Genomic DNA, 25,691 nt, shown 5'->3' with positions numbered 1-25,691 from the left:
CCACCTACTGAGGTGATTAGTTGTAAGGAAAACCTGCACTGTCTTGACCCTTGTTGCCCACCCCTGTCTATGGCCCAGTCTGAAAGTCCATGACCTCATTTCCTTGTGCATCTTGAGTTGCATCAGGAAGCACATCTGTCATAAAACCCAGATCAACATGGGGGATATACGAGGTCTGTCAATAAAGTATAGGTCCTTTTTATTTTTTTCAAAAACTATATGGATTTCATTCATATGTTTTTACGTCAGACATGCTTGAACCCTCGTGCGCATGCGTGAGTTTTTCCACGCCTGTCGGTGAGGTCATTCGCCTGTGAGCACTCCTTGTGGGAGGAGTCGTCCAGTCCCTCGTCGGAATTCCTTTGTCTGAGAAGTTGCTGAGAGACTGGCGCTTTGTTTGATCAAAAGTTTTTCTAAACCTCCCGTCGTGAGAGAACAGAGAAGTTTCAGAAGAAGTCGGTTTCAGCATTTTAACTGGATATTCCACTGTTAAAGGAGATTTTTTTAATGAAAGACGTGCGGACGGATTGCAGCGTCGGCTCGCAGCCACCGCGACGCTCCGCCACAGGAGAAACACCTCTGTTGGAAGCCTTAAGGACAAGTTGGAACATGCCCAACTGTTAAACAATTTCTCAGATACTCACTCCACTGAAAGCCATCAAAAGCCGCCTGGATTTTACAAATGGTTATCAACACGGAGGTGTTTTTCCTGTGCCGCCCCACCGCGCCGGCTGCGAGCCGACGTGCGGACCCGTCTGCTGAAACCGACTTCTTCTGAAACTTCTCTGTTCTCTCACGATGTCCTGGATCAATAGAGCCTGAAATGTGGAGGTTTTCAGCTTGAAACAGGCTGACGACGGCACCTGGGAGCGCTGCGCGACGTTCCACTGCGTGGGAAGTCCTTAAAGCGACAGTATCACCTCAAAATCTCTCATCAGCCGTTAAATTTTTCACCGAAAACCAGCTTAATTTTTCGAACCGTGTCCACTTCGATGTGCCTCACAGGTTTAGAAAAAATTTTGATCAAACAAAGCGCCAGTCTCTCAGCAACTTCTCAGACAAAGGAATTCCGACGAGGGGCTGGACGACTCCTCCCATAAGGAGTGCTCACAGGCGGATGACGTCACCGAGAGGCGTGGAAAAACTCACGCATGCGCACGAGGGTTCAAGCATGTCTGACGTAAAAACATATGAATGAAATCCATATAGTTTTTGAAAAAAATAAAAAGGACCTATACTTTATTGACAGCCCTCGTATACCTGATCCACTGAGCAAAACAGGAGCAGGCTGAAAATAGATAGAAAATTAACATTGTTCATCTAAAATTAAATGTGAACGTAATAAAAAGTGTAATGTTTAATCTGTTCAACAGTCATTTGCAGGGAGATTGTCAGTCGCAGTGGGAGCCCAAAACAAAGCAAAGGTGGACCAAACGCAGCCCGCAGGCCCCAAATTGGGCAGCTGCAGCGTGCCGAATGTAAAACTAAACTTGTACAATCAAGAATTGAAGCAAGTCTCGAATCACAACACACAAGATTTTTATGTTGATTATGAGGCCGTTTCAGCTCAGGTATAAATCTTTGAAATAGTGCTGCTCTTGTAAAACGCTGATTGTAATTTAAGGGGGACTGATGTGCGATTAGAACAGATGTTATGTGATAACTGGTTTCTCATGTATGGCTGCATAACTGATAGCAGGATCTTTGTAAGGGAAAGATTTTAGTGTTTGTCTCTTCTGTGGGGAACAGGTTAAGTGCCTTTGTGTTTCCTCTTTCTGCTCCCCCTCCCCCCCAAAAAAAGAGTCTGAATCTACAGTGTGTAATGACTTCCTGGTTTCAGTTGCTGTACCAACTGGTGGAAACAGACTAACGAAGTTGTTCTCTTTGCTCATTCAACACACAACCACACAGTAATGTTATTATGGCTCAGCAGAAAATGGTCACGTTGCATATAAGCCTGCATGAAGCAAAGTTATCCATCCAGTCAGGTCCATATGTATTTGGACAGCGACAATTATTTGTAGCACCACAAAAATGGAGGTGAAATGAAACAATCAAGATGTGCATGTAGTGTAAACTTCCAGTTTTAATTCTATGGATTTCACAAAAATATTGCATTAATAATTTAAGCGTTACAGCTATTTTTACACCATCGGGGGATGGATACATGAACATTTCCAACTCCTTGAATACATCTTGGACTTCATTTGCGACAATCATTCAGGAATTCAAACACTATGGTACTGCATGGTATATCTGTCTAGAGTAGGGAGTTAAAAACTGAATCAAAGCAGTCAAAAACTGAGTGACTGTGGAAGAAGGAGACTCATGAGGGAAGCCACAAAGACACCCATGAAAATTCAAAAGCAGAAACTGAGCACAGTGTAAGTTTTTTTCAGTTAGCTTCATGGTGAAACAATTAAGGTTGCACAGTTTCTCCAGTCACAGCCACACAACCTGCTTTAGAGTTGTCATAGGTGTTTTGATGGCTTCTCTCAGGAGTCACCTTGCACAGTTACTCAGTTTTTGACAACTGCCTTCTCCAGGAAGATTATACCATGCAATACCCTAGGGTTTGAGTTCCTCAATGATTGTTGTAAATGACATCCAAGATGTAGTAATCAGTGAATTGGGAATGTTTATGTATCCATCCCGACATGTCTAAAGAAAACTATGATTTGTGTTCACAATAATACTTATATGTATTTAGTTTGTTCAGTTACCTATGGCCTCTGAAAATGTAGGGATTGTCCATAAAAAGGCCTGTAATCCCTAAATTCCTTTCAACTCATTTTCACAGCAGCAGGATAAACATGGGCATGGATGCTCCTCATTTAACATAATGTGCATGCCACTCAAACAACAAATCAGAGTGAGCTGTAAGAGAACGTTTCCCTATGAGAACCAGTGACTGCATGGATTCTGGTTTGTCCATAACACAAAGAGAAAGAAAGAGAAATGAGAAAAGATAGAAATGAACTCAAAGTGCTTTCAGGAATGATGTGAACAATTTAGATTTTTACCACAATCACATATATTTAGGGAAGACTCTGCCTGTTATTGTGGTTCATTACTCATTTAGAGCTTTCTGTGGTAAGAATTCACAGAAGATGAAACAAATTAAGGAAAGGAACTCGAAGAGATGGAACTAAAGGCCCATTCACAGGGCATTTAACGAAGGGCAACAAAGCCCAAACTAAACACGAAATCTGGACTTTCGTTGACTTTTGTTGGCATCGTTTAACCTTCATGCAGCTTCGTTCCTGCAGCAGGCGCATCGTCAGGATTTTTAAACTGTCGAAAACTTTGAACGAATGCCGCCGAAAACCTCAATTTGTCCGTATTTCGTTTTGCTGTCGTTCTTGATGTTTTTTTTATTGTTTGCTTAGTTTTTGTAATAGCGTTTAGTTTGACTTTGTTCGATCAGCTGAATGTTTTCATACAGTGCAGAAGCCGGTTTCTGAGCGCTCCTGCTGTCGCTGCATTCATATACTGTACCATCGGAAACTACAGTGCAAACTCAACCTGTTTGCTTGGATTTTTTTTATCTCGGTGGGGGGTCAGCTTCACTGGGCTCAGGCACCTTACATAGGCCAGAATTAATCTTTTGTGTGGATACAATGAATTATTTTACCAAAAATAAAATGAAAACCACGCTCCTGCTACAAGCAACTGCTGAACTTGAAACAACAAAAAAGTCATGTAATTTACGACAGCACTTGAATGCAGTGTCAGCAGCAGCCATCGCATCCTGCGTGCGCTTATTATTTTTTATTAAATATAACAATATAAGTGTAAGAATGACAATCCAACCCTTCTGTACATGTGGCAACAGGTAGATAATTCAAAATATTATATAAAGAGCTATTCTGGAAGGCAGAATTCACGTTGTGGATCAGCTGCAGCTGGTGGAAATAACCGCACATGGGGAGTCAGTGTGCTGCGTTCACACTGACTGATCAATTTACTGCTCTGATGATATATTCAATCATCTTTACACTTATATTTATTTCCCCTTTTGACAGTTTTCTGTTTAAATCAATATATATGGCTTAGTAACGTAATACAGCAAAATAGCAGCCACCACGGCAAACCAGTGTTTTGTTTTGTTTTTTTATTGGAGCAAAATGGAGTGCACAGCGTGTTGTCAATCTGAACCAGATAGTGAGGATTCTGATGAGGAGATGATCCTTCTTTTGTTCTGGACGAGGAACCAGAGCAGGTGGATCCACCAACGCGTGCATGGGTCTCCACAGTGGGTCGGATCACACGCTTCTGTTTGCAGTTTCTCCAGGACTCAGGCGCTATGAGCTCCGTCCCAGCACCGAATCCTGGAACACAGAGATGCAGACACACACTGCTCCAGCAGTGGCTCCAGACACATTTTGTTTCAAGTGTGGTGAACAACGTTAGCTTCTGTTTCGTTTTGTTCCTCTTTCATTCCTTTTGCATTCTTGATTTGCAGGCTGTTCGGTGATAAAGCTCATTCGTTGACCTTTTCTCGACGAATTGTGACTTTTTAAAAATTTTTTCCCTTCGTTCAGGAATCGTATGTCGTGTGACTTGGCCGTAACAGTTGATGAGCGCTGAGGATTTCTCTCACAGAAATATGGACTCAAAGCACAAAAAACCCCTGCAGCAGCACCGCCTGTCAATTTGTCTGGGTTTGTTTTGTCAGTGGTTGGCCTCTGGCTTTAGTTGTTCGATAGAGACTGAAGGCACATGGATGCAGCTCTAGCTGACTGATGATACGACCTCAGAGCAACACGTCACAGGGAATAAAACCTGCTTTACATATACAAAGTGACACTTTGGATGCAAAAGCACAGACACAAAAAGATAAAATGCTTAGTTTGGTGTGGACAGAAAATGCACAGCTGCAGTTTACTGTGTGCTTTTATCTGCATGCTGCAGAACAAACCGTGTATACCAACACACCACCGTGTTCTGCTGTCTGCAGGTTTCTTCTCTCAGGCGTGACGTGGAGGGCCTCCCAAACACCGACCAAGACTGGTAACACAACATTTGCTTTTCTGTCTGTACTTTGTACCGTGTGTGCGCCATTTTACAAGCAGAACGTGCACTCTGCACACCCCCACGGTTCAGATGTACCACAGCTATAGCGCAGCTGTAGCACCAAATGTCAGCCACAACTCTTGTGTTCTCTGCTGTTGTGCATGAAACACCACAGCATAAATACAGCAAGAAGCCAATTTTGACCTCATCAGTACCACGTAAGGGGACTAAACAGCACTTACACTGAAGCCTCAGTATACCATGGGCTTCACAAAAATGTATGGTGGCCCGGGATGGCCACCACACATTTTTGTGTAGCCAGGTAGGGGTCAATGAAGGATTATGCAGGGGTCAACATTTTAAAAATGGTCCAGTCATATTAGGAAGTTTAAAGTTCCTCCAGTTTTGTTATACTGATGCAAGTTATTGGTTGCACTAATAGGATTAATAAATGGAATAGATGGTGAATGTTTTGGTTTCCAAAGTAATGATCATTGTATTCTATGACATATTACATACAGTATCTTTGTCAGGGCGTGAGGTGGCTTGACACAGGTAAAAGGTGGAGGCCAATGCAGACTCACAGGCATGGTTGGTTTTGATGGATAAAAGGCTTTATCTGTTACACAGGCATGGGGTTCAGTACACAAGAGGTCAAGCTTACAGGCAGAGGTAGCAGACATGGTGCAGGCTGAGACTTTGTCCATAAACCAGGCAGGGTTCATACACACGGCGTCGAGGAACAAAGCAGACAAACAGAGGCAGAGTCAAAAAACAGGCTGAGTTCAAAGTAACGGTGAGGTGGAGATTGGAGTACACAAGCAAGGTCAAAAAATACACAAAAGCAAACAGGACAAGAACAAGAGGCAAGAAAGTGAACAGTCAACAATCAGGCAGTGAGCTGTGGAACTGTGAGGGTTTTAAAGAGGAGCAACTAACCAGGTTGATGGGAAGCAGGTGTGGCGAAGTGAACAAAGAGGAGAGAAGAAAGGCAAGAGTGTGCGAGAGGACAAAACAAAGCAGTGCAAAACAAGAGAAGTGAGTGACAGAAAAACTAACTGAGAAACATGACGTGTTCAAAAATGAATGTGAACAAAAACAAAAGGGGTAAACTTAAGAACTACCGAACTGTAACTGTGGAACTGTAACTGAATGGTACAGAAAAGTGAATACAATAAAATGGCAAAACAAACTATTGGTTAAACCACAAATAAACAAAACTCAGTGAACACAGAATAATGCAATGAATAAAACAAGATAACTGATAAACAGAAAATGCAATGAATAACAAATGGAACATAATCTGATGAGCAACACCAAAGATAAATAATAACAAAAACCTGTGACAAACCTTATCCAACAAATGTGATAAACAGAACTAAACTAAGACTAAAGTAACTTAAAAGACCCAGAGTGAGCAAATACAAACTACACAATAAATGATAAACAAAGAATGAACCAGTGACGAAAGTGTAAAACAAGAAAAAGCAACGAATAACTGAATGACTGCAAACTAAATAATGAGGTGCTGAATGAAAACAGTGACTAAATAATAAACAAAGCAAAACAATAAACAGAACCAAACTGAGACGAACATGATAAAGTATGAACTAATGAAAAGTAAAACCAGAAAATCACAAAGAAATACGCCAAGGGCTAAGACCTAAAACCTGAGCTGGGGCCGAGCATGACAATCTATACCTTTTTGAAATCCCTATTATCACATAAATAATATGGTATATTTTTCAACATAATTGGTGCACTTTTAAATGGTGACCCCTGTGTAGTCCTTCAGTGACCCTGGGATGGCCGCCATACATTCCTGTGTCAGCCATGGTATACTGAGGCTGGATTGTATAGTCTCCGTAAATGGTACAAAACAACCTGCTTGGCCCATCAGACGAAAAGTCATGAATGGTCATAATGGCAAAGAAAAAATAAAAATCAACCATTTAGGTCAACACAGTGTGTACATATGAGCTGTGTCATATGATATTTTAAAAAGAGTGCAACTTCTGCTGCTGTGCTGCATTTCTATTTTAAACTAACTCGATATAAATTAATGATCAAAATCATCATTTAGGTTGTTTTCAAATATAACCAATCAAAATACTGTTATGATTTTGCTGACCACAGGGAAAACATTTAAATTATTTCAAGCCTGTTCTTTCCTTGTTTATTTTTCATGCATTTTACAATGATTCAGCAACACATTCAAATTATTTTGCAGTGAACAGAGTAGATTCCATTGCATAGCAACAGCAAATGAAGACATCTGATTGGTTGAAAGTCACAGCATGACTTTGTCTCCATACCACCATGACATAGTCAAACGCAGACACATACACAGGACCTGTAGGACAGTTGGAGGCACTTTGGGCTTCTGAGGGCAGCTTGCATTAAATTACACTTTACACATGTAGGACATGGGATGTGGGTGGGGCTTTCTGGTTGTGGGAGACGTGCTTGTTGTGACCTGGTCCGGCCCCTTGTTCCTGCTCTGCATGGCTGCGCTCCGCTGATCCCACAGTCAAAAACACATAACATAATCGCACCAAACACTATGTGGGAACAGACGGGGACACCACAAACATGTCTAGTGGTCTCTAGATTGTGTTGGATTTTTTGAATAAGAAGTCTGTGGGTCATAGAGCTTTCTGTTATCGTGCCCCAGTTCTGTGGAATGATCTCCCTGCGTCATTAAAACAGTCAGATTCTGTGGAGACTTTCAAGTCCAGACTTAAGACATACTTATTTTCCCTTTCGTATGGCTAGCATACTGGAATAGTATAGTTCTATGCTTTTTACTCTTTAAATTCATTTTATTAGGAAACATAGCATGCTGCGGCCTCAACTTTACCTAAATTCTGGGTCTTTTAGTGAAGCTTAGGGCTAGTGGCCGGCGATCACCTTAGTATTTCCTGTTTTTCTTGTTGTTTAATGCTGGAAAATTATACTGTATTTCTTGTCTTTCTGATGCCTGATTCTGTTTTTCTTTCTGTTTAAGGTGCAGCTCCGTACAGAGATGGGTGTGGTATTTGTGCTGGAGACCGTCCTGTCCTGTGCACAGCATTTCCTGTATATTCATTTCGTGAATTCTGTAATTTGTGTCTGTAGCATGGCCCAAGCAGAGGGTCACCCCTTTGAGTCTAGTCTGCTTGAGGTTTCTTCCTCAAAGGGAGTTTTTCCTTACCACTGCTGCTCTGGGGGTTAGTAAGGTTAGACCTTACTTGTGTGAAGCGCCTTGAGGCAACTCTGTTGTGATTTGGCGCTATATAAATGAAAATAAATTGAAAATTGAAACACTGATTTAGTCAGGTTTAAAATCACAATAAGATTCAAACTAGAACCCGAGTGATATGGATTTTTGCCCCATAAAAATTATATGGATCTATTTTGCCCTACCTAACTAGCTGCATAGCAATCACTTGTCTCTTATTACTGTAAAACACCAGCTCTGATTGAATGGAATTTGGTCACTTTGCCTCTGTCTCTTGTAGCTTTTGTGACCAAGGGGTCATGGGGGTCCCAGCCATGCTTGGCAGCATTGTAAACAATGTCAGTGGAGTGCCCTCTGCTGGACAACCTAATTAAAGACACATTTCCAACAGACAAGCTGTTTAAACCTCCTCTTTGGCCTCCTCCTTCTACTTTTGTCTGGGGGCTCCATCCTCAGCCTTCTTCTCTTTATGTACCCTGGATTCTGCCTCAATCCATCTCATTCTCACCTGCCTGTCCTACTTGTGCTGTCCCTCTGATATGTTTATTCTTAATCTTGTCTATCCTCGTCACTCCCAAAGAAAATCGCAGCATGTCTTTTTGTTAGTGCCACCGTCTGTAATCCGTACAAGATAGCTGATCTCGCTACTGTCTTGTAGACTTTCCCCTTCACTCATGCAACCTTTCGCCACCCGTTGCATCCTGCCGGCACACTCTTCTTCACCTCTCTACCACACTCTGCATTTCTTTGGATAGTTCACCCCTCGTATTTAAAGCCATCTACCTTACCCATGTCTTGCTCCTACTGACTTTCATTCCCCTTCTCTCCAGAGCAGGTTCTCTAGCAGTGACTGTGGACTCCCTGTGTGTCCGTGGGACCCTGTCTTTGGTTTGGGATCAGTGCACCCCCACCTCCATAGCCCCATATTACATTTTACTCATTCAGACACTGTCCTTATGTTGTGTGTGTATGAAACTTTGTTCATTTACTGAATCTGCTTCTTAGCAACTAAAGCAAGAATTAACATCTGTGTTTCAGGCTGCATGTATCACCCAGCAGAGCTGTACTCTGGCCGTGACACATGGGACTCCTACACACCTGGAGGACCAAACAAAGGACAATGGGCTCCTAACAGTCGACCCTGGGCCCACACACAGAGGTCAGCAGCACCACAACAACACTCACTCACTTTGTGCCTCTTTGTAGTGCTACATTTTCTTCTAATATTATAATATTCATTGACAGGAGCTCACATATCAAACCTTTTTTGAAAAATTCCCAATAATTTGGCGTAATGTGGTGTAGACCAGGCATGGGCAGCAGTGCACCATGAAGGACCAAGATGGTGTATGTTTTGCTCTCCTTGTGATCACCTCAGAAGGTGATCATCAGTAAAACCACCTGCTGCTGTTGCCCACCACTGACCTAGATCATTTATAGCTAATAAATGCCCACTAGGATCCAATTCAGTTTTATTTATACAGTTCAGAATCAAAAGAATATGTCAGTGGGTTGTACATGTTTCACTACATATGTGATCTCGAATTTGACCAACAACCGACATTTCCAACAGCCACAGAAACCTCAGGCACTACTGCAGGACATACGCCTCATGGCAACAAATGCTTTTAAAACTTTCCACAAAAACATTTAAAGCAACTTGGAGTCCATAGTGAAACACTTTGGGGCTTGGAGCAGGTTTTGTGTAAAAACTCTTTCCAGTTTTTGTTGTCGGCGTTGACTCAAGATAAGAACCACTCTCAGGATTTTACTGATTAACTACAACTGTGACGACTATATTCCTGAAAAGATCTTTTATCAACTGCAGCTGTGAGCACAAATCCATCAGCACTGTGACGAACAGAACTAAATCTGAATCAGCTGCAGTTCAGTGTAAACAAATGAGGTGAAGCAATTGATCTGATGTGACCCATTCATGGTGAATCTACGAACATTATAGCTGAGCCTCATTTTATGATAAGAATTGGGGTGATAACAGAAGCAGTTGGAATGAATCTTGTTGGGATCTGCATGTAAATATACACTGTTGGGATTCTTTTTTTTTTTTTCTTTTTTTTCAGCACTGTACAGTACAACTTTTTATCTCATATTCTGTTTATTTCTATTCTTAAACATAATATATAGCCCTTACAGCAGTTTACTTTAAATGAATTTACTTTAAATGTGCTATGTGTATGAAAGTGCCATCATGAGAATGAAAGTCATCCATGAGATGTCTTACAAATTATGAAAGATGTTCTGAAACAAAATATGTTCTAATAGTTTTGTTTTGTTTTTTGTTTTTTTTACAACCCCATTCATGTTACCTTCTCAGTACTCCGCTCACCTTTTGACAGTTGCTTTAACAGCCAAAAAGAGGAGGGAATATTATTTTATTTTTTAACTAATATGCCAAGTAATGACTGAAAGTGAACAGGTTTGGCTGCCATGAGAGTTACAAAACTCCACTATATAGTCCATGGGCCAGAAACCAGCCTCAGTGTACCATGGCCTACACAAAAATGTACAGTCACTGCTATAGCCAAAATTTTAAAACGCTCCAATAATATTGAAAAGTATGCCACATTATTTATCTGATCATGAAGATTTCTAAAAGGTATAGTTTGGACTATCTATGACTGAATGTTCTGGAGTTATGGTGTAAAAACAGCAAAAAATGATGACAGGTCAGTTTCAGTTTGTACAGGGGTGAAAAATTAAAGTTGCTGCAATATGGATAAAAATGGATGCAAATTACTGGTTGAGCTAATAGGATTAATAAATTGACTAGTTTTCACGTTGCTGAATGTTTGGTGTCCAAATTAAAGGTCAAACAAGGTTGATGTCTGTTGGGTTCTACGACATGTGCATACGAGGTCTGTCAATAAAGTATAGGTCCTTTTTATTTTTTTCAAAAACTATATGGATTTCATTCATATGTTTTTACGTCAGACATGCTTGAACCCTCGTGCGCATGCGTGAGTTTTTCCACGCCTGTCGGTGACGTCATTCGCCTGTGAGCACTCCTTGTGGGAGGAGTCGTCCAGCCCCTCGTCGGAATTCCTTTGTCTGAGAAGTTGCTGAGAGACTGGCGCTTTGTTTGATCAAAATTTTTTCTAAACCTGTGAGACACATCGAAGTGGACACGGTTCGAAAAATTAAGCTTTTTTTCAGTGAAAATTTTAACGGCTGATGAGAGATTTTGAGGTGATACTGTCGCTTTAAGGACTTCCCACGGTGCGAGACGTCGCACAGCGCTCTCAGGCGCCATCGTCAGCCGGGACGCAGCCGACACGGTGCGGCGGCACAGGAAAAACACCTCCGTGTTGATAACCATTTGTAAAATCCAGGCGGCTTTTGATGGCTTTAAGTGGAGTGAGTATATGAGAAATTGTTTAACAGCAGGACATGTTCCAACTTGTCCTTAAGGCTTCCAACAGAGGTGTTTTTCCTGTGGCGGAGCGTCGCGGCGGCTGCGAGCCGACGCTGCAATCCGTCCGCACGTCTTTCATTAAAAAAATCTCCTTTAACAGTGGAATATCCGGATAAAATGCTGAAACCGACTTCTTCTGAAACTTCTCTGTTCTCTCACGACGTCCTGGATCAATAGAGCCTGAAATGTGGAGGTTTTCAGCTTGAAACAGGCTGACGACGGTGCCTGAGAGCGCTGCACGATGTCTCGCACCGTGGGAAGTCCTTAAAGCGACAGAATCACCTCAAAATCTCTCATCAGCCGTTAAAATTTTCACTGAAAACCAGCTTAATTTTTCGAACCATGTCCACTTCGATGTGTCTCACAGGTTTAGAAAAAATTTTGATCAAACAAAGCGCCAGTCTCTCAGCAACTTCTCAGACAAAGGAATTCCGACGAGGGGCTGGATGACTCCTCCCACAAGGAGTGCTCACAGGCGAATGACGTTACCGACAGGCGTGGAAAAACTCACACATGCGCACGAGGGTTCAAGCATGTCTGACGTAAAAACATATGAATGAAATCCATATAGTTTTTGAAAAAAATAAAAAGGACCTATACTTTATTGACAGACCTCGTATCTTACCCTGTAATGTAATAACTAAATGTAACAGATGGTGCAAACTGTTCTTTTTAAAAACCCTATTAGTTAAAAATTGGAGCAACTGTTGACACCTGTACAAACTGAAATTGACTTTTGTTACCACTTTTGCTGTTTTTACCCCATAACTCCATAACAATGAGTCACAGATCTTCCAAACTATACCTTTTAGGAATCTTTATGCTCAGTGTTGTGGAAAATCTGAAATGACACAGTCTTGTTATAGATTAAGCAGCTTTATTAAAATAAAATTCTGTACAGACGATCAAAAACAAAGTTTGAAAACAATGTGTTGCTTCTGATAAAAAAGATGTCTGTCTGGGGATACATTTATACAGTAAGCTCCACCTAGACCTAGCTTATTTTATATTGTGTGGTCAGATCAACCAATGGCTACAGAAACTTATAGGTCCCCCCCATGGCTACAGTAACTGGCCCTAGGATCAAACAAAGCCCCAAGAAAGGTCAATCAGGTAATCAAAAGTCACCAGTAGGTCTCGGTAAATAAAAATCACTCAGGTAGCCATAAACTGAAGAGACAAGATGACTTGGGGAACCCCAAGCCATCAAAGGACATAAGAAGATAGCCACTTACATGAGACAGCATACAGCAACAACAAAGGCATTCCAACAGGATTTCCATTGCATCAGACAAATAAAATGCCATAATTTTCAGACTGATTGGAGCATCTACAAATGTTGATCCCCCCCCCGTGTAAAACCTTCATTGGGCCCTGCCTGACTATTGCTGACAACCATACATTTTGTGTGTATACTAAGACTGGATTGTAAGCGCTGTTTAGTCCCTCTAAATTTCTTTGTCCCCCATGATGACATTTTGCGGTTCCCCTGCTGAAAGAATGAGAAAAATGCAGCATCCGTGGGGCATCAGTGGGATAGAACCACAGTGGATGAAATGGGAATTGTAATCCTTTACATTTTTTAAAAGTATTTTCAACCCTTCAAACTGTCGTTTTCTCACTAATGCCAACATAGATCTCCAAACTGTCGTATATCTGGATAATGTGTCTTGAACGGCATGAGTACTTTTATGCAGAAGAGTCTTTCAAATGCTTTTGAGGGCTATAATTGCAGTTTCATCTTTACTCCAGATGCCAAGGAGGACGCAATCAATCACATCAACCATCGTCAAGCCATCTTTATAATAGGTGAGTGGAACACCACAACAACCCAGTATGATGATAATTTACACGCTCTGTGGGAAGCCTTTTGTAACATTTGCTAAATTGCTGCTTGTATTACAGATAATCATTACCACTTGTATTTGTACGCAGCGGTAATGCTTTCAGTCGGCTATGTCTGAATTAACTTTACAAACAAAAAAAAACATCCTTCATGTTGAGATATCGCCATTAAATTTGCTATTCAGTTACGTATCTGTAATATCTTGTATGAGTTTAAAGATGGAGGTTGGATGTAACTGTTTTGTACTACTTTGGTTGAGCTTTTAGTCACTCCACCCACATTTTTATAGACCTTCAGATGTATGTAAATCTAATTCTGAGGAGACTCCAGTGGCTGAGATTCCATCTCCAGATGGTGTTTAGACACCAGGAATTTGGGAGCAATCTTACATATGTCACAGACTGTAATGTGTTCACTGTTAGAAATATTTAGATGCAGAAAGTAGAATGTTTTTCTTTTAAACAGACTGATATGCAGCTTCACTTGAATTTAAGAGAATACAACAGTCGAATGCCTCTTGATGATGTCAGCGTTCACTCATTTGTGTTAATCACTTTCAATATCCGCACTTGTTGGTCAGTTCCACGTTTTTATTTCTTTTATTTAGGGGGGACAGAACAACTACCCATGTGGATGACAAGGGTATTTCTAAGGGGCACAGGCAGCCTTTACATCTTTGGGATGGCAAAGACCAGCTGTATAAGGCCCAGAACTGGCATCACAACTCTCCACGTGTATTCCGCAACCCAGGTTTTCCAACAGGAACGGGAGACTGCTACAAAAACTGGGACAGTAATGTCAGCAACTCCATGGTAAGACAGGCACGTGTGTCTTATCAGGTACCATGATTGAGCTTTTTGATCATATTAACTATGTGTTTTTAATGTTTGTAAGCATTGGGGCCCTCGCCAACATCGCAACAGCACAGACCTCCAGTCCTCACAAGGAAGGTGGACCCCTTCAGACTGCCGCGGAACCTACCCAGACAGAATGATAAACCACAGAGTGCCCTGGAAACGGCCAGCTCCCCACCAGCGGCGAGATCACCTGCACCAGCACAGTCCACCCCCACAGCACCCTGTGTCTTTTAGAGAAGATTGTCCTGCAAAGAGGCGGAGGAACTCCAGTCCTGAACAGGTGATGATTGTAGGCTTCTTTAAGATGATAGCCTGTATATCCAGTGTTGCACAGCATTTTGTACCTGTGCAATAGCACCACCTTTTGGTGTAATCCAGTTCAATATACTGGGATTTAATTCTCTGTCCAGTCATCTCATCTGGGCTCAAAGCATTTACCATCACTAGCCCACGCCCCGTCATCATCTCACCACCACCACTTCAACCATGACGACTGGAAACCTCAAAATGACAGGGCAGGTCCTTACCATCTCTCCGACCACAGGACCTCAGCAACACAGCAACAGGTGTGCCTGTATAGTATATATATCCTGTTGACTTCATAAGACACCTTCAGGGAACTAGTAACTACTAAATTTTAAACTGTGAAACTGATCTTCGATGATTTCACGTGTGTAAATTTGCAGGAAACCTCAAAAGTGCGTGCTGGAAATTGCCTTCGTAAAAGTAACCTAACAGCTCCTAACCAGAGCGGTGGCAGCCGACCAACACACGAAAAAAGAGGGAACCCCTCTCCACCAGCAGACCACACCCGTGTGCCTTACCGCCACCAACACCATCATTACCACCATCAGCGGCACACAGGCCACCACCACAGACCAGGACAGCACAACCCCCAGCTCCACTGTCCGGAGGAAAAAGACCCACAGAGTCACCGTTACAAGCAAAGCACAGTGAGAAATTAACCGTTCATTAATGTCACTAGACTATACACAGGATACATACATTTTTATGTTGTTTTATTTTACTTCTGTCATCCCAAATTTATTTTTGTAATACTTTGTTGGTTGTAGAGAGTTTCTGAGGTACTTTGTTTTGGATTTACCACATAAAGGCATCTCCAGGCGTCAATGTTTGATCACATAACCCCAATGCTGGCATCTCCATTGGTTGCCTGTTCATATGAAGGTGGATTTTAAAGTTTTATTCTTGACTTTTTGCATGATTGTGCGCCATCCTGTAGAGCCAATTTGATTTGGCCATATGTACCTTGAGATCACAGGGAGCTGGCCTGCTGTGTCTTCCTATAAGATGAGGAAGAAATCAGCAAGTGGTCTATCTTTTCTGTTTTGTGAACCGTGGCTGTGGAACGAACTGCAGGTTGAGATTTGGCAGTCCAGTTCGAGTGACCAATTAACATCTGGACTAAAAACACACTTATTCTTAGCAACCTACAATTGTTGATGGTGGAAAATGTTTATTGTTTACACTGGAAAAAGTGCAACTTGGAAAACTTAAAAAAAATCCTGTAATTTTGTTTCACCTACATTTCTCTCAAAGTAGATTATAATTTAAATGTTTCAGCTGCATTGTAATTCTAATTTGACAGAAACTAATAAATTTAGGTATTACAAAATGATGGCAAGCTTTTTAAACATTTATCCAAGTTTCTGGTTGTGTGTACTGTATTTTATTAATTATTTAAATTTTTATTAACTAGTGTTTAGCACTTTTTTGGTGTTAAAAGTGCTACATAAATAAAAGTAGATTTTTTAACAGTATTATTTACTTTGGCTATACTTGCGACTGTTTTTTAGCCCTGATAGCATGAAGCATTATGAACAGCACTAACTTTCCTGAATTAAGACTGAAGTCACACGTTATGTCCTGTTTCACCAGTCTAGACTTAGTATGAACATACAGAATGTCATTTCTGCAGGAACTTCATCAAACTCAGCAAAGGTGCAATTCAAGGGAACCAGGCCTCTCTAAGACCTCTGGTGCAGATTCTCCAATCTATTCATCCTTCCATTGCAGTCCTAAAGATGGTGGCTCAGCTACCAGGAGTCCACCTCTTCCTTCCAGTCCTTCTTCATACTCTGCAACTAGTAACAGAAAAGAACCACTGACCAATCATCCGTTTCCCCCTAGTAAAAATGGAGAACAGACCCTCCACGGAAACCCAATCCACCAGATGAGACCGAGCCCGTCACATGACATGTCTTGTACATCTTATGGAGTCCTAAAATCCAGGGTTCTTGTCTCCGATGTGAAATACAGAAAGCCATCACAGTCTCAGTGCTCTCGACAGTCTCCTTTAAGCAGAAGAAAAGCAAACAAGTCTGAGGTGGAGCTGAAAGAGCATAAAAACCTTCACCGTAAGCAAAAAGATAAGCTGGCGAAAAAACATAAAAATGGTGAAGTTCACAAGGCAAACACAAAGCGTGAATACAGAAAACTTTTGAAGAAAAAAGGGATCAAAAGTGGGGCTTGCAGAAAAAAGAAAAAGGAGAAAGCAACAAAGAAGCCCAGTGAGTTGCATTCTAAAATTAAGAAAAGAGAAAGAGAAAAGTTCACTTCCACTTCAGTACGTTCCTCTTCAAGAGAGGCCAAAATTTGTAAGACGAAGGATAATATGACCTCAGATAAGCAGCGCCAGTTGCCAACTTCCAAACGCAAGCACAAGAAGAAAACTGAGAGACCAGAGAAGGCATCAAGGAAACACCAAGTATCCATCAATACTCACGACACCTCAGAGAATCATTCATCCCCTCATAAAGTTCCTCACAGAGACACATCAACAAAACCATCCACAAAATCCCCAAATCACGAAATGACCCGCAACCCTGAAAAATCCCCTGTTATTAAACAACTAGTGAAGTTTCTATCCAAGAACACCAACCCCAAACAGAGCAGCGGTAAGCCCATCACAGTGTTGTTCCAGTCCGAAGGTGGAACCAAAACAAACTCAGATGACGCACTTCCTTCCCTCTTGCACAAAGCCTTAGCACCTCTCAGTAAAGTGTGTTCCATCACCATCAAGCGGCCCATGATTGGTAAAGATGGTGGATTTGGGTCCATTCTTAATGCCCCAGACCTGCAGCCAGTTGCTGTAATGGGCAGTTTGAGGGAAACAGTAGACAACCCTGCCAACAGCCCTCCTGTACTCAGCTGGCAAGGCTCTCCAGTATCAGATTTGGGAGAAGATGAGGATGATCTAGAAAAGGGTGTGATAAGTAGACCCGTCCTGCAGCCAAGCCCTACCCAGTGCTTTTCTCCTCCTCATGTAGACAATGATGGCACCAGTGATGTGAACAAGGAGCCATGTGAAAGTGTACCATCAGATTTTTGCCATGAGGATAAGGCAGACATTTGTGGTTTATCTCCTACAACCAAACAAACTGATGAGGAAGAAAAGGTAGACAAGAGGGACACATCTGGTTCCGTGGTTCAACTTCGTCACAATAAGGCAGGATTGGATGATGTCTTTAAGAGCCTTGCCACGTTTCTTGGAGGTCAGAGAGTTACATGTCGAGGTGGTCCATTTGGGGGTGTTTCCAGTAACATCACAAAGGCGGTGAAGCACTGTTCTTCGCTTGGAATGGGGTCAGAGACCTCCCACGAATCAGTTCACACAGATTCTTCCAAACCCAGTAACCTATCACCGACTCACACCACCTCAGAAACTCTGTTGAAGTCCCATAATCCCACAGATGCGAGTGAACCTCCCACTGGCACCAGCATTCTGGAAAAGACTGAGAATCACGTAAGTGACAAAAAAGAGGCCCAGGATACTAAAGTTGTTCCTGAGAGGACCGAGTCATCTCTGCTGGAAGGGTCGCTGAGTGCTGAGCTGAGACTGACCACCACACATGCAGCTTCGCTCACCGGCCTCCTCACTGTAACCACCAAGGGAGACACAGAAGACCTCAGAGATCCAGAGCGAAAAAGGAAACAAAAGTCCAAGGATGGAAAACAAGAAGTAGAGATACCGCGTAAAAGAAACAAAAAAGACAGCAGTGTCATCTGCAAACGTCACAAAAACAACAAAGTAAATCAAAAAAGAGGTTTGGAAAAAAGGAAAAAACATAAAACTTCTTCTTTATCATCAACTGAAGCCATCTCCAGAAAGCCACCGAGACCTGTTAAAGACTGTCAGAAGGGCCCGATTCCTCAGGAAAATGAAACCCCAGAGGAAAAATGGACCCAGCAAGAGAAGACGCACACTGGGAAAGCTGAGCAAGTGCCAGTCATAGAAACGAATAAAGAAAACAGTGAACTAGAAAACAAGATAGTTACGGCAGCTGAAAACAAAGACAACAAGACCTCAAGCTCAGTGCCAAGTCTAACAATCGGTACATCCCATCTAAATGTCTTGACAACACGATATGAACCTCCATGTTCATTAAATCCAGTGGACCCCCTCAAACTGAAAGCAATGCCAATAACTTTGACAAAGGAACTCAAGATTGTCTTGATTAGAATGAAAACTGATGGCCGTCGAACATTCAGCATATCAGAGGTGGAGGGTCAAAGAATCCCACTTTCCAAGTGCAGCATTGAAAACACAGCCACTGAAGTCATTCGAGCTTGCAAGTAAGTACTCTGACGAAGATAACCCTACCCTAGGTATCTCGTCAATGTACAGTTATGAACAGAAAACAAAGTATATTAACTTGCTGATTGTTCTGTGTTCCTTTTTTTTTCAGAGGGGCGACAGTAAAGGGAAAATTTAAGGAGTCTTACCTGTTCTCTGCCTCCTCTGTCAAACCAAACATGGCCATTGAGATTGCCATTCCTCGGGAAAAACTGAACCCTCCCACACCAAGTATCTATGTGAGACAGACTATATCCTACTCCTTTCAAATCACTGACTATGCCTTTGATATCAGTTTCTTACTAGCACCAGTGTGAACAACATCACTGTACCTTCCTTTGAAGACATTTGTCAGATGCTGACAGGATTATTTTGGAGACAAATGAATTTACTCAGCTGGTTTTGGTCAAATGTGTATTATTAATGTGTTATGTTTGCAGTTGGAGAGCAAGAGAGATGCATTCTCTCCAATTTTGCTTCAGTTCTGCACTGATCCCAAAAATGCTGTGACAGTCATCAGAGGCCTAGCTGGCTCGCTCCGTCTTAGTAAGTTTATATACCATGATTTGAAGTATACAGTAGGACATATTTAGCATAGGATTGAATCCTGAATAAATCACAATGTTTATTATTGGTCAAAACATCTATTTTAGAATAGACAACTAACACTCATTTGATGAAACAACCATCAGTGTTGTCACCAAAGAGTCACAGTATTTCTTTCATATGGTTCCCTATTAAGGCCACTTGTGCTCTCATTCTTAGTTTGGGCCTACCGCAGTAGGTCAGTGTAGGTTAAGTGATGTACAACAAGACCAGCTCAGGTGACACAATGACTTGCCTCACAGCAAGAAAGTCCTTTCTCTTGTCCCTGATCAAGACATTGTCTCTACATCTGAAATTGGTCACAGAGTGCCAGACTGTGTCCACCCACAGCTCCTAGTGGTTGGATTGTGTCTGTCATTAAGATGGATTAAAACTACAGGACAGATTTTCTTGTATGCTTTCATGTACACTCACCTGTGCTTCTTTATTAGGTACACCTGTTCAGTTGCTTGTTAACACAAATGGCTAATCACCCAATCACAGGCAGCAACTCAACGCATTTAGGCACCTAGATGTGGTGAAGACGACTCGCTCAAGTTCAAACGGAGCATCAGAATGGGGAAGAAAGGGAATTTAGGTGACTTTGAATGTGGCATGATTGTTGGTGCCAGATGGACTGGTCTGAGTATTTCACAAACTGTTGATCTGCTGAGTTTTTCAGGCACAACCATCTCCAGGGTTTACAGAGAATGGTCCGAAACAGAGAAAATATCCAGTGAACGACAGGTGTGGGGATGAAAATGCCTTGTTGATGTCAGAGGAGAATGTAGAGACTGATTGAATGGGCGACTGCGTGATGCCATCATGTCAATATGGACCAACATCTCACACATAGTGCGAAGTTTAGTCACATACGGCAAAACAGCGCGAAACAGTTCAAATTAACGCACCACGAAACATCGCACCGACGGGCAGGCGTGCACGATCCCGGTGTAAGAGTTTGTGCACGCTTGTCATGTTCACAACAGCAGAAATGGCGATGGAGGCAACAGTGAAGGTACTGTACTGTGACATCGGGACAGAGGAAGGAAGACAAGGATATTCAGTGGTGGAATGAGGAAGTACGGGAAAGTATACATAGCAGATGTTTGGTGAAAATAATGGCAATAGTCAAAGACAGACGTGTGTACAAGGAGATTGAGCACAGGTGAAGAAAGGGGTGGCAAAGGTGATATTTTCCACTAAGGATGGCGAAAAGGACTTGACTAGACAGAAGGACTGAGCTGAAAAGGTACTATAGGTGATAATTTGTTCACACTGCAGGTATATACTTGGGAGAGAAATTAAATTTCCTATTTCATATTTTATATTGTCTAAATTTTCTTTTTAATCGGGTACCTCTATTCTCTGCTTTCTTTTACTTATGTGAGACCTTGGTCTGTTCTCCACCAAATCTCTGGTGGAAGCCAATGCTGACCATGCAGTGGAAGTGAGGACTCAGGTTCAGCAGCCTGCTGATGAAAACTGGAACCCCAACAGCTCAAGCCAGATTTGGCCCTGCGAAAGCAGCCGTTCACACACCACCATTGCCAAATACGCCCAGTACCAAGCCTCCAGCTTTCAGGAGAGCCTGCAGGTAGACAATTTGCCACAAGATCCACAAAGGCTACATCTATAGCCTGTGATAGGAGTTGGGATACCAATATGTAGACCTGAGTTTGATTCTAGGTCACAATACCTGTCTGTGTTCAAGACACTCTATCTGCATTGTCCAAGTCTAGACAGCTGTAAATAGGAACCAGCCTCAGCTGGGAAGGTAATCTACTGTACACTGGCATTTTATCCTTTCCTGGGGGGAATTATAGACCCTCATCTGCTTCATGATGTATCTGGGGATAAGAACAGGCACCAGTAGGCCTCCAGGCCTGTGTAGGACTTACTGTTCAAACTGCTCTCAGTTCTCTCACCTCATCAATGCTTCCCATTTAGCTCATCTTTGTTGGACTGATAGAAATGTGTAGACTGAAAAATCGTCTTGTGTGCTTGCTGATTTGTGCAGCCATGTTATGTTGAACATCATCCACCACGTGTCCTTCAAGCCAGAAGCTTCAAAATAAGACAATATTGATGAATGGGATTGATGATTGATGTGGCACTTTGATAGAGCCCCAGTAGAGAAAGAGACTGTTGGAAAGAGTTGTTCGTCCGACATTGAAAATCATTGGCTGTGAAGTTCCTTCTTGTTTCCTCCGTATGTGCCACACGCATCAGCTGCAAGTCAAAGAGAGTGATCGCCAAACATTTCCATTTGGCCTCCATTTTTTTTTAAATCCTTCTCTCAGGAAGCTTTAAGTTTTAGGTGCAAGACAGCTGAGCTCAGGAGTAGCACATTTCCTGAGGCCCTGAGATAATTGAATTGTAGTGGTCTAGCACCTATAGATACATGAGATAGCTAGCATTTTAAATAAACTATTGTTATTGTTTTTATTGCTGTTTAAATGCATAAACTGTTCAAATTCTTTTAGGGGCAGGTTTTAGTTCAAGGGAAATATTGGATTTTGAAGATGATCCTGTAAGATATACACATTCTGCAGTTTCTGTAAATGATTCTCTATGTGTGAGAGATACTGTACCGCCATCTACTGGAGTCAGAAAAAAAACTTGGTTTTAGTTTTGGGCCATATTTCAGAATTTAATTGCATATTTAACTACATTTCAGTATATCTGTTTATAAGTGATGAGTAATTAATCCGTAGGTCCACTGGTCCCAGTTCTCACCCCATGGATTCAGGAAGCAGATGAGAGTCTATTACTCACCTTGGATGGAATTCCAGTCCGATGCAAGTTATTTCCCCAACTTAGGTCAGACTGAGATAAGAGAAAGCAGTTCAAGGACTCAGATAAGTACTGTGACTGGGAATCAAACCCAGGTCTTCATTTTGGTCCCCCAGCTCCTGATGCCAATAATCTACTCACTACCCGCTTGTGATCATTACGACCAAGTGTTTCCTTAGTTTGGAGCCGTAGTTATCAGGAATAAAATTACCAACTGTTGTGAGAGATGAGCAGTGCGAGCTGTGTTCACGGAGTTGGCCAACCTGTCAGCTAAGCTGATGTAGATGTGTTACAGGAGGAAAAGGAGAGTGAGAGTGAGGAGGATGGACAGCAGCCCTCAGAGCCTTCAGCCACCACTAAAGCTGCTCTGACCTCAGCCAAAAGTAAAAACAGCAAAGCCAACTCTGCTCCTGTCATCTGCAAAACCCACACTGTCAAAGCTACCGGCACACACAGGTTCGCACAAAATCCTAACACAAATGTAAGAACTTAACCTGTTGCTTGATTACACAACCTTTGACTTCACTGTCTTCTCCAGTTCGGTGCATAAACCTGTGGGAAAGATCATCAAATTTGGGACCAACATTGACCTCTCTGACCCTAAAAGGTGAGATTCTTGAGGGTGGTGTATAGTTTGTCCTCTACACACTGACACAGAGGTCTCTGAAAGAGTGTTAGCACCACGTGACAGAAAACAAAACAACCTATGGGTATTTTTTAAATTATATTTTATTTAATTTTTAGTTTTGGATTTCAGTGATAAAATCAAAAGGCCACATTAAGAAAAAAAAAAAAAAAACAGGAGGATTTTTTTTTGTGTTTTGATTTTGAGAATAAAACCAAAGAATCACATGAAGCAAAAATATGTGGAAGCCTTTTTTTTTTTTTTTTTTTTGAAGAATAAAATCAAAGGGTCACATTAACAAAAAAAAAATATGTCTGTTAGCAGGGTTACATCAAAACTACTGAAGGGATTTTGACAAAATTTTCACCACAGATATATATTAGGCCATGGAAGAATCCATTCAATTTTGGAGGTGATCTGGATCCAGATTATGGATGAAGTTTCACGTCGTATAGGCTTTGAAGGATTACTGTTAGCAGGATTATGTCAAAACTACTGCACGGATTTTGACGAAATTTTCACCACAGATAGATATTAGGCCATAGAAGAACCCATTAGATATTGGAGGTGATCTGGATCTGGATCCGGATTCTGGATCAAGTTTCACTTCATATAGGCTTTGAAGGTTTACTGTTAGCAGGATTACATCAAAACTACTGCATGGATTTTGACGAAATTTTCAACACCGATATATATTAGGCCATGGAAGAATCCATTCAATTTTGGAGGTGATCTGGATCCGGATCCAGATTCTGGATCAAGTTTCACTTTACATAGGTTTTGAAGGATTATGTCAAAACTACTTCACGGATTCTCACCAAATTTACACCACAGATAGGTATTAGGGCATGGAAGACACCACTGAATTTTGGAGGTGATCCAGATCTGGATTCAGATTCTGGATCAAGATTCACTTTATATACTCTTTGAAAGATTACATCAAAACTGCTTTATAGATTCTCACCAAATTTTCACCACAGATAGGTATTAGGGCATGGAAGACAGCATTAAGTTTTGGTGGTGATCTGGATCCGAATCCGGATTCTGCATCAAGATTTCACTTATGATAGGCTTTGAAGGATCGCGTACCACAGATACATATTAGGGCATAGAAGACTCCACTGAATTTTGGAGGTGATCCAGATCCAGATTGGTGGGTGCCAGAAATCTGATTGCGCTTTAAACTATTTTTTAGAAAAATTGTTTGAATTTATTTTGACATGTTGACTATTCTAGAAAATATACATATTTCAACTTTATTCTTGAAATGAAAAATAAATTGTAAACATGTCTTCCTCCCATTATTTTTTCTGTGAGGTCGTAGAGCTCAGTCAGGACCCTTTCTGACTTAAATGGTGTCTTATGTTTTGTAATTAGGTGGAAGCCACAGCTGCAGGAGCTCCTGAAGCTGCCGGCGTTCATGCGTGTGGAATCCAACAACAACATGCTCAGTCATGTCGGCCACACGATCCTCGGCATGAACTCTGTCCAGCTGTACATGAAGGTTCCAGGCAGCCGCACACCAGGTCGGTGTCTCCCTGATTCTGAACGACTAGACAGTGTTGTTTGGTGCCATGAAATGTGTGGATGTGCAGAACATTGAGTCAGAATGTTCTTAATTCAGACTGACATCAGCTCAACTGGACAGTGGACAGAGAAACTATACAAATAATCCACCTGACTGCATGCATTCCTCAACAGGTCACCAAGAGAACAACAATTTCTGCTCAGTCAACATCAACATTGGGCCCGGTGACTGTGAGTGGTTTGCTGTCCACGAACATTACTGGGAGGCAATCAACGAGTTCTGTGACAAGTGAGTGTACACACATTCAGCGTGCAGGTTCAGAGACACTTTAGAAAATGATAAAGTGACTCATTATTAACCTGTGTGTCGGCAAAGCAGGTAAAGTAGGGTATGGGTTATCGAAGTCAGCCCCAACCCGAACCAAACCCAGACCCAGTTATACTGGGGGCTGAGTTCTCTTGGTACCATTGTTTCTCTGTTTGTGTGTGTGTGTGTGTGTGTAGATACCTAGAGGTAATTAGATTTTGGAACAGTTTGGTCAAAGGTCAAGGAAAACATGGTACGATAAACATCTTTATTTAATATATCTCAACAACCAAGAAGTTTAGATGGATCAAACGTGGTAGGAATATTATTTTGATAGCTATTTAAATTTGATTGGATTTTGGAGTAGTTTGGTCAAAGGTCAGGGAAAACATGGACTAAAAGCACCCTTTTTTGTACACAACAGTCACAAAGCCTAGATGGAAGTTCTAAAGTATATGGTGATCAGCAAAATATTTGTGATTGACTTGTATGAATGACTTCATAATGATGTCATACGATGAAGTCAAACGCAGTCAAAAACAAAACGACACACATTTACTTCTACATTTGTAGTGTGATGTGTAAAGCACATAGCCCTCTGATGCCTTTCATTTCTATACATTGTGTGATTGTTTCCTTTAGGCATGGAGTAGATTATCTTACAGGCTCTTGGTGGCCAGTCCTGGAAGACCTCTACAGCTCCAACATTCCTGTGTACCGCTTCATCCAGAGACCCGGTGACCTGGTGTGGATTAACGCAGGGACTGTGCACTGGGTCCAAGCTGTGGGCTGGTGCAACAACATCGCCTGGAATGTGGGACCGCTGAACTGTAAGTTACAACAAGAACCAAAGATGAAGAGAGAGACGTGTTAGATGTTGTG

At 41.8% G+C, this 25,691-nt stretch overlaps 1 protein-coding gene across 3 annotated transcripts in view; it reads left to right on the top strand.

Annotated features, from left to right (window-relative positions):
- The window catches only part of LOC117516907 (lysine-specific demethylase 6B-like), a 41,745-nt gene that overhangs the window by 6,802 nt on the left and 9,252 nt on the right, over positions 1 to 25,691 (top strand). Inside the window, exons 2-17 of one of the 3 annotated variants that reach the window (XM_034177798.1) lie at positions 4,961 to 5,013; positions 9,275 to 9,395; positions 13,422 to 13,478; positions 14,123 to 14,327; positions 14,410 to 14,652; positions 14,783 to 14,938; positions 15,059 to 15,325; positions 16,312 to 18,968; positions 19,082 to 19,208; positions 19,410 to 19,515; positions 20,946 to 21,151; positions 22,646 to 22,806; positions 22,889 to 22,957; positions 24,353 to 24,501; positions 24,677 to 24,791; positions 25,452 to 25,639. In XM_034177798.1, the coding sequence (XP_034033689.1) occupies positions 9,280 to 9,395; positions 13,422 to 13,478; positions 14,123 to 14,327; positions 14,410 to 14,652; positions 14,783 to 14,938; positions 15,059 to 15,325; positions 16,312 to 18,968; positions 19,082 to 19,208; positions 19,410 to 19,515; positions 20,946 to 21,151; positions 22,646 to 22,806; positions 22,889 to 22,957; positions 24,353 to 24,501; positions 24,677 to 24,791; positions 25,452 to 25,639 (4,822 nt within the window). In that variant the 5' untranslated portion in view covers positions 4,961 to 5,013; positions 9,275 to 9,279. Of the gene's footprint in view, positions 1 to 4,960; positions 5,014 to 9,274; positions 9,396 to 13,421; positions 13,479 to 14,122; positions 14,328 to 14,409; positions 14,653 to 14,782; positions 14,939 to 15,058; positions 15,326 to 16,311; positions 18,969 to 19,081; positions 19,209 to 19,409; positions 19,516 to 20,945; positions 21,152 to 22,645; positions 22,807 to 22,888; positions 22,958 to 24,352; positions 24,502 to 24,676; positions 24,792 to 25,451; positions 25,682 to 25,691 lie in introns of all 3 variants that reach the window. The other 2 variants (XM_034177800.1, XM_034177799.1) reach the window with 2 other exon arrangements.

Source organism: Thalassophryne amazonica, chromosome 9, assembly GCF_902500255.1.
Source record: "Thalassophryne amazonica chromosome 9, fThaAma1.1, whole genome shotgun sequence".
NCBI lineage: Eukaryota > Metazoa > Chordata > Actinopteri > Batrachoidiformes > Batrachoididae > Thalassophryne > Thalassophryne amazonica.
This window is presented reverse-complemented; position numbering and strand designations above follow the sequence as displayed.